Genomic DNA, 9,349 nt, shown 5'->3' with positions numbered 1-9,349 from the left:
CATTGCGCAAAACCAATGCATCCAGTTCAGTGTCTGGGTGTTTTTGCATGCAGTGGATTATAATGTTTGCACGAGCCCACTCCCTATGTCCACAATCCACACAAGAAAATGGAAGGGCTTCAGTGTGGCTCTTCTTCTTGTGTTGCTTCATGTGATAGTTATCTTGGAAGACTTCATCACAAAACTCACACTTAAATTCCCTCTGAGGCATTGTCAGTTCTACATGGTCTACAGTGCCATCAATGCAAACGGTACGCAACAAAATCTTTGGATTTTGGATATCCTTGTGTTTACGGTGGATGTGGTCACGCACAGTCATCTTACTGGTTGCATAGAATGAACACACACTGCAGCCAAAGGGTTTAACACCTGTGTGTGACCGCATATGGACCTTATACTTCCAAGTGTCATGGAACACTTTTGAGCAGTCTGGACAGGTTATCACCATCCTGCGTGAAGTCACCGGCTTCTTAGATACTGTGACAATAAGATGAACTTTTGAACCATCTCCATTCCTCAAGGACTCAATATGGGCCTTTGGATGTTTATCTTTGATATGATTAACCAAGTCTGTTTTGTGTGTGGCCTTTAATCCACATGCAGCACACTCAAAGCGTTTGCGCAGAATGTTCCGTCTTTTCTTTCCAGCAGATGAAGTAGTATCATTTGAGGACACACTTCCATCATTACTGTTAAAACTCCCATTGGGATCACTGCTTGACATTCCTTTGTCTTCTGGATCATCTTCAGGTGGAACGGTCTTATCTTCAGTTTTCCTCCTGTTCTTCGGCACATACTTTTGTTTTGGTTCATCTGAATGTACAATAAGATGTACACTGGTCATATGGCGCTGCATGTGTTCACGATAGCTAGTTGAAAAGTTGCAAACATCACATGTGTAGGGCTTCTCACCAGTATGACACCGAACATGACGTTCAAGAGAGTACTTACTGGTGTAAATTCTCTCACACATTGCACATATGAAGCGCATCTTGTTACTGGCATCCCTACCGAGAGCAACTCCGTCTTCCATCATTACTTTTCGTGGAGTATGCTTTGTCATGAGTTCATCCAAGTCCACCTGCACAGCATCCAATGATACAGACTCACTCCGTTCCTTCTTGGTGACATGCTGTTTGATGATATGGCTCTTCAGCTTCTCAGGATCAACAGAATTAAAGCTGCATACACGGCATTCATATCTCTGGTCCTCATGCTCCATCAACATATGCTTGCGTTGGAAGTAACGATTTGGGAACCACTGGTCACAAACCTTACACTTGAATCGCACTGTTTGTTCCTGCAATGACATCAAAATAAAGTTACAACTTAATGGAGGGTATTCTGCCAATGCTCTATATATATATATATATATATATATATATATATATATATATATATATATATATATATATATATATATATATATATTTTTTAGAAAAAGAGCTTGTTTCCTTACTAGAAACTAACTCTCTACCATAGAGACTAAAATAATTACTTCTGCATACAGTAACTTTATATAGGATTAGTTATATGATATCAGACTGACAACAAAACATAGCCTAGAATAGATTGTTATATTATATAATCCTATCCTCATAATCGGAGGAGGGGAATTAATACTAATATTAACAACATTATTCATAAAATTAAAAAAAAATTAGGAATAGGTAATCAAGGAGTAAACAATTATTCAGTAATATAATACATAAATAAAATAATGATTGATAACAATAGTAAAAATAATATATTATTAATACTATCAACACCAATATTCATGACAATAAAATAACTAATGTAAACTAAAAAGTTAAATCTTAAGCTGGTTACAATATAATTGCCTTGCTAGTGGTAGTTAGTTTTACAAATTACTTTGTACTTAAATCTCTAATTTTATTTAATTATAAAAAAGTGGAGATTTCAAAATAAAAGATGTGCATTTTGATTCCTGATGCACTAAATAAAATATTGTCTAGCCTGAAGAGGAGTAGGTGCCACTGGTTGCTGCTACTTACAACCAGCAATGGTAAGGTAAATTAATATATCATGCTTACATAACCCCATTTCTGACTAAGGAGCATTTATAAAATGAAGAAGGAAGCAGGCAGAGGCCAAAACACCCCAGAATAACCCATGAGAGAAGAAAGATCTTGCAATCACTGTAATAAAATCTTCCTTGTCCAAAAGCATCTGCCAAACCAGAGTTCCATTATATGGCAGGTCTTCCATGACCGACCCAGCAAGCTTCCATGATCATGCTACAGGAAGGATCAGGTTCCTGCAATGATGCCATACAAGCACCATTGTCCACAAGAGTTTAAACTATCATGAACACACAAGAGAGTGAAGAAAATTTGTATATATTAACCGAATGTGCAAAACACATCTGATGGGGCCATACCTTCTGCACAGGGCTCTGAGGGTCAGGATGAAGGTCTCTTTGCTAGGAGAATCGGCAATGCTGAGCACGGGATCTGGGTCGTCCTCCTTGTCAGACCCTGCCAGGTCATCGCTGCCGTCCACATCTGCGATGTATAGTGGATCCGATTCCTCTTCCTCTACGACTGGCTGCTGCTGCTTCTTCTTCTTTGAGGTGGCCGGCTTCTCTTGGGCTGAACCTTTGCCCTTCTTCTCTGGGGTCGATGGCTTCACATTATTATTGTTGTTATTGTTATTGTTGTTGTTGGCAGGAATATCCTTTTCAGCATTGTTGTTATTATTTGTACTCTGTTTGGACTGTCTTGACCTCTTTTTGGGGGATTCTACTGCCTTTGCGTCTTTACTTGCACTCTCCTCCTGGTCTCGTTCCCGCTTTGCCGAGGGCTTGAAGAATCCCCTGATGTTCAGCTGCTTCCGAGGGGAGGAGGATTCTTTCTTTTTACCCCGAGGAGCCATCTTCTAGTCCCTTCTGAAAAATGCATTCAATTAGATCATCTTCTCAATGTAAATGATCTCAAAAGTGGGTAGGAAAAATAACTCTAACAAACAATAATGAAAAATCATACTAGTACAAACTGAATACATTTGAATGAAGTTCATTATGTCAACATAAAATCTAAGTATCCAATATGATGAACTAATATACATTATATTCTACATCACATATAGAAGATAATACAATATAATACAAGCTAAATATGAATCCAAAGAAGACCACTGGAGTGTCTTCGTACTTGGAGGGACAAATAAGCAAGCCTCAACTGTCACATAGGAACCTGAAGGGACAGGTGCCGTTGCAGCAAAATAGCCGCAAAAGTACTGAAGGCACAGCTAGCGGCGAGGGGCCAGACTAAGGGGAGAGGGGCAGGGGCAAAGCCAGGGGCAAAGCAGAGGCGCGGCAGGTGAAAAGGCGGCCGAGGAGGGCGAAGGAGGCTCGGCTGGCGCTACAGGTGCACCGCGTCCGCCCCGGGACCCGCCCCCCTCCCCCTCCCCCGCGGCCTGTAACTCGGGGACAGGCTTTATCTGGGCCTCGTCCGCACTCTAATTCTCGCCTTGGGGTGATTTAAGGGGAGTCCGTCGCCTACAGTGAAGGGCCAGTGGCCAGAGAATAAAGCAATTGGCGCGCAGAAAAGTCCACGGGTCGGCCACCATCGCCTCACAAAAATGGCCGTGTACTCCACGTAGACTATAACGGGAGCGCGATTTAATTTTCAAATTTCCTCGTTCGCTCGCGATTGAACGCTCTTCCGACCCCTGCCGAATGACTTGGGCACCGAGGATAAAGCGGTATACCCATTGGAGAAGGTGGGAACTTAAAACAACAGGCCAAAATGAAGCAACGTTACCTGCCACTGCCTCTCCTCAGCATCAACACAAGCGCACTAAAATGGCCGTGCACTTCGCGTAGAGTCTCCGTCCTCCGTCCAAACTAGTACTTCCCTTGCGCCGTCTATTGCACCCCCATTGCCCTTGGACTTATCATGTAGTGAACAATGAACTTATTACAGTAGGAACAGGAGATTATAAATGCATGTATTGAATGTTTTTGGATAGGTATGGAATAGTGATCCTGTAGAGTGAAACACACACAAAAATGGCTGTGCACTCGCGTAGAGTCTTCGTCCTCCGTTCAAACTAGTGCTTCATATATAAACTCTCACCCATATTATTATATCCAATATAGCAAAGAGAGACTAACAGAGCTATAAAAACATATATATTTGAATACAAGTGGGGATAATGAGTCTTTCGAGGAGTTTGCAGAATAGTGATCCCGTAGAGCGAGAGCAACACAAATAATCTGCGCCGCGCATGCGCTCTCGTCAGTTCTTCATCACCCCACCACAATGTCGAAGAGAGGTGCGTTCAGAGTCTTGGGTTTTTATCGAGTTATATATCCGTCATCGAGTGCCTGGATACTGTGCCATGAGTGGAAATGTGAGATTGAAGATGTGAAATATGCATTAGAAACTATTTTGCGCTTGATATTCGCAATATTAATGAGAAACTTGAGATTTGTTTCTACGGGTGGACAATGTCGCAGTCGTTCTCGAAAGTGTTTTGATAATGTTCATTTTAAAAGAGTGTATATCTCATGGCCATTTGCCTAGAGCTTTATAAGTCGTACATCGTAGAACCATTGCCATACAATAATTAGTTACCCAAAGTAAACTGTTGGCCTATTCCACCGTCTATAAAATTTTGGGAGGTTGAAAAGTGCACATTGTTGGACTCGTGTGGTCTATTTGTCACTAATGGAAAGGCAGTCCTGCAAGAAATTATATACTATTTATATCCTTAGTACCAACACTTGCTTTTTATTTTGTCACGTGTAAGCTAACCAACCTGTCTTTTTCGAGCAAATGCTAGAAATGTAAAATTATATATCGAAGAAATTGTAAGAACCATGTTCAATATCGTGTATGCAGGCCCGCTTTTCCTTGACATTTTATACATAATCAGAAAGATCAAAAACTCATTCTTCCCAAAAAAATTGACAGGTTTTATATTTGCTTAAGTGCCCTGGTTCAGACTAGCACAGATGTAGGTAACTCTGGTAAATGGCCTGTAAAGCCTCTTATGGAGCTTGGAATAATTAAGCTTTCATCTTTCGTAGAAGGGTGGATTACCTGTAACTCTTGAGAGCATGTCCACACATTGTCCACTGAAGTTCTGAATTTTAAGTTCAATACATACATGGTTTCATGTACTTTCCAAGGAGTCACGCTCGTCAGTTTATTTTTTGAATTTTGGGGTTATAGTTTGCCACCATTATTTTGACAAGAATATTAAAATTTTTAATGCTAGTCAGAGATAGAAACTTCCCATAAGTTTATGGAGTGGGGTAAACAAGGGAGGTTAGGTGGTCAGATTCTTCGTATTTTGTACTTTTCTTGTGCAGATGGTCTTATCTTGCAGAGAGGAACTGCTCTCATGTAAACAAACAAGGTGGGACCTAGGAGGCACACAAGCATGATAGATATACATTACTTTATATAGATATAAAAGGAAGACCTTGTGCTATGTGATATTCAGAATACTTAAGTGTGGCTGATAAGAGACTGCTGCATCATAACCCTTGCCCTGGAGGAAAAACTTCCACGTATCTGAGGAGGATGGAGCTTCACCAGTCATGGCGTCTAGAGACAACTTAAATTATATAATGTAGGGAGCCTTGTGTATCTGAGGCAGGGAATGGGGCAGTAATTTCCCTTAGATTGTAGGGGTCACTTTTCCTCTCATTGGATGCTTGTGACCTACTTTAGATATTTCATATTTTACCTCACAATTCCCCTGGTAACCCTTATATTATTTTCATTTTGCATGTCAGGGGTAGGCTCTGTGTACCCATACATTGAGGCTTGTTTTTCAGAGGGTTAGGAGGGTGGCTCTGGATACTGCTCCCTCCATTAGATATAGTAATCCTTTTGTATAAATGCTGTACCGCTCATTTATCTTTTTATTCAGTCAAGGTAACATTCCTGCCTTCTATATTGTTGAGGATAAGTTTGTTGGATAATGTGGGGTGTCCCTGACATAATTACTGAGAGTGGTATAGTGTGAGAGGAATCTATTGGTACAATACTGTTGATAGGGTGTGAATAGGTATTCTGAACAATTGTTTAAACATTTAGTTCTAAATAACAATAATCTACACTAATATAAATCCTAGCACAAGAAAAAAAAAAATTGGTTGCTGAAATCTTCATCTGGGTGTTCTGCATGCACACTCTCAAATTTGTGTGGAAAGAGACATATCAGGTAGAGTGAGTGATAGGTCCCAAAGTGCTTGTAAACAAAATTCATGAAAACAAGTATAAAAAAAGAAGATATTACATGTGTCCAACAGACGTTCATCATGCATGGGAGTCTCAACAATGTAAATCTATACCATAGACATCATTTAGATAGTTGAAGTTCTATCATATTATGGAACACATTTGACTTTAGGTGCTGGGAAATTGAATTGGAAGGTTGGTATTTTTATTATAGAAGTGCTGACTTATGAGTGGCTGCCACATTTAGCAGTACCATTTAGAATTACTACCTTTATTGTTGCTATACTTCATAATTTTGTCTACACAAAATATACCTAATGCAATGCATTTTCACTAGACTTATTATGGATGTGCAACTTGTATAGAATTATTGGAAACTCTATGAAACATAATTGCCATATTGTGCAATATACAGAACCATATCAAGCAATACTAGCTTGCTGACTTCAGTAGCTTTAGAGCTTTTAAAGTATGGTAAGATAGTTTGGACTGACTCCTTATTTGATAAATTACCAGAAAGGCTCATAAACCCTATTTAAAAAAATATATACATGGTGGTTTGTCACCCAATATTAAGCAGGGATTGCAGACTACAGCACTGCATAATGCAAGAACTATGTTTTTGATAAGTGATTGTTGGCCTGCTGTGCTCTGATTAGCTTTGTTCGACTATTTTTATGGTCCAAAGATTATTCTAATCTTAATTAAATTTATTGACTAGGAATAGTTGATTAATAGAAGGTTAAATTCATCACTTCCAATATGATTTAATGTAGAGAATGTTTGATTTGGATATAGTAGTCAGCATGGATGTTGTATGTTTGTAATGTTTTTAAATTTTAAGTGCAATTTGAGTATTCCTAATGTTTAACATCTTGCACAGGACGTGGAGGTACCGCGGGAGGAAAGTTCCGCATTTCTGTGGGACTCCCTGTCGGGGCAGTCATGAACTGCGCTGACAATACAGGTATGTTTTTCAATCTAATATGTTATTGAGGGATTGGTCAAGTTTGTGCTTTTACAATCAAATAATAGAATTCATTAAGAAGTTCTGGTTGCATTGTGGTGTGGACAATATTTTAAACTTTTTAAACCTGAGGTATTTAAACTCATACGAAATTGTTTCATGGTCTGTCTTGAATTTCAGGAGCCAAGAACTTGTACATCATCTCCGTATCTGGTATTAGGGGTCGTCTCAACCGTCTGCCAGCTGCTGCTGTAGGTGATATTGTTGCTGCCACTGTCAAGAAGGGAAAGCCTGAATTGAGGAAGAAAGGTAAAAAAATATATATTCAAAAGAGGACCACATGAGCCAATTGCATGACCTTTTGTGGTGTGGCAAAGGAAAACAAACCTGCTCCATCTGTGTTTGGTAAAATAGAGCTTGGGATGGTTCTTGTAGATGATAGTGCCAGGGATGTCTAAGCTCTATCTTGCCAGAATGCCCATGGAGTTTGTTTGCTTTTCCTGGAGCACAAAGCAGACTCGCCACATCGGTAAGATTGGCCATGGAAATGTATATCCATGGACTTGGATGAGTAGTTGTGGTCTTGCTGTTACTTTCAACAAACTTCACATTTGTATTAGTGTGTTCAAGACACTTAATGTAATTTTTTTTGAAACGGTCTTGTTCTAGACATGTACCTGAACCTAATGTTATATTTTTAGATATGCTTACTGTATAGAAGTATGATGGAAAGGGAAATATATATCTTGGTTTTCTCTTAATTTGTCTGAGAATTATTACCAAAACATGCTAAATAAAACCCATCTTTCCACAGTGCATCCTGCAGTAGTAGTCAGGCAGAGGAAACCATACCGTAGGAAGGATGGTGTCTTCATATACTTTGAAGATAATGCGGGAGTTATAGTAAATAATAAAGGAGAAATGAAAGGTATGTATTGAATTTTTGGTGGATGTTTTCTCTTAATTGTAATATCTATACAGCTTTAAACTTTTTTTTGGTAGGTGATCCAGACTTGGATACTGAAACCAAAAAGTAATTAAATGCTAGTATTAATTTCTTTAGATGAAATTTGAGAAGCCTGTAAGCTATAGAAAAGTAAATTAGGGGAGTTGTATGTAGTAAAACAGTTTTATTCATTTACACTTCTATATTATAAGGCATCATTCTTTCATATTTTTGATAGGTGATATTGAATATTATTGCTAATGCATAGTGATTGGTCATGTAACTTGATTTTATATTATTCATGTTGTTAAGTGGGAGGGAAACTTGTATATATACATGTTTTTTTTTTAAAGAACTTTGATCATTTAACTTTTTGAATATTTCTGAAAATGTTATATATAATATCAGATCAGTTTTTATTCTGTAGGCATGAATATGCTAATTTTTAATGATTTCATAGTATGTCTGCAAAAGTTTGAGAATTTGTCTATTAGTCTTTAACTTTTTACTTTTCTTCCAGGCTCGGCCATCACTGGTCCAGTAGCAAAGGAGTGTGCTGATCTGTGGCCAAGGATTGCCTCCAATGCTGGCTCTATTGCCTAAGAAATAAAGGAAGTAAAAAAAAAAAATTTTTTTATTTTTTTATTAACCTTCACAATTGTTTTTACCAAGAAAATAATGCAAGAGAAAATACATTTTGTGTAAAACGGAATTAATTGCAGACATTACTGTAAAATAATGTTAAATGAAGAATTGTTGGTCAAGAGATTGTATTTTGTGTGATACAAAATCATGATAATTACTTTTAAATACTACTAAGTGAAAAATCGGAGAGTTTTTGTATTGCACAGAAATTTAATATGCAGTATATCTTTTGCTGCACTCCGGCACTCTCCGTGGATAGGAACTGGGGACCCTACCACGTACTCACTCCAAGAGCATCACAACATGAAAACTACAATTAAGTATCATGCTGTGACCACGGCGGTTCAAACATGAACCTACCGTTAAAAAAAAAAAAAATTTGCAGCAGGAATTTCGTAGAGATCTTGCATATCTTGTTTTGTCCAATTGATGCAAATGTAGCTCCAGACTAGTAAATTAGTGTAAGCAAAGATAACTGAGGTAGCTTTGATTGTTGGTCAGAACTGTTACCTGCTCTCAGTATATAAATATAAAGCAGCCTGATTGGTTTAGAATCTGAATTATAAGAAACGG

The 9,349-nt window shown here is 38.4% G+C and overlaps 2 protein-coding genes and 1 pseudogene across 3 annotated transcripts in view; 1 reads left to right on the top strand and 2 right to left on the bottom strand.

The window, feature by feature from the left end:
* LOC119596930 (zinc finger protein 26-like) overlaps positions 1 to 3,396 on the bottom strand; it is a 4,943-nt gene extending 1,547 nt beyond the window's left edge. Inside the window, exons 1-3 of the mRNA XM_037946309.1 lie at positions 3,174 to 3,396; positions 2,402 to 2,908; positions 1 to 1,300 (exon numbers count right to left, since the gene is read on the bottom strand). The exon at positions 1 to 1,300 is cut by the window's left edge and continues 1,547 nt beyond it. Coding sequence (XP_037802237.1) covers positions 1 to 1,228 — 1,228 coding nt within the window. The 5' untranslated portion in view covers positions 1,229 to 1,300; positions 2,402 to 2,908; positions 3,174 to 3,396. The remainder of the gene's footprint in view (positions 1,301 to 2,401; positions 2,909 to 3,173) is intronic.
* On the bottom strand, positions 1,431 to 2,708 carry LOC119596931 (annotated as a pseudogene).
* A 750-nt stretch (positions 3,397 to 4,146) lies between the features above and the next one.
* Positions 4,147 to 8,764, top strand: LOC119596932 (60S ribosomal protein L23). 2 transcript variants are annotated; one of them, XM_037946310.1, is made up of 5 exons: positions 4,147 to 4,299; positions 7,102 to 7,185; positions 7,366 to 7,494; positions 8,000 to 8,113; positions 8,652 to 8,764. In XM_037946310.1, exons 1-5 carry the CDS (start codon positions 4,287 to 4,289, stop codon positions 8,732 to 8,734), a joined length of 423 nt encoding a protein of 140 aa, XP_037802238.1. In that variant the 5' UTR covers positions 4,147 to 4,286; the 3' UTR covers positions 8,735 to 8,764. The 2 variants fall into 2 exon arrangements, with proteins under 2 accessions (XP_037802238.1, XP_037802239.1); XM_037946311.1 differs by lacking the exon at positions 4,147 to 4,299 and adding an exon at positions 4,355 to 4,377.
* Positions 8,765 to 9,349: the final 585 nt, after the last annotated feature.

Source organism: Penaeus monodon, chromosome 38 (genome assembly GCF_015228065.2).
Source record: "Penaeus monodon isolate SGIC_2016 chromosome 38, NSTDA_Pmon_1, whole genome shotgun sequence".
Taxonomy (NCBI): Eukaryota; Metazoa; Arthropoda; class Malacostraca; order Decapoda; family Penaeidae; genus Penaeus; species Penaeus monodon.
Note: the sequence above shows the minus strand (reverse complement) of the source record. Positions and strands in the feature narration are given on the sequence as shown.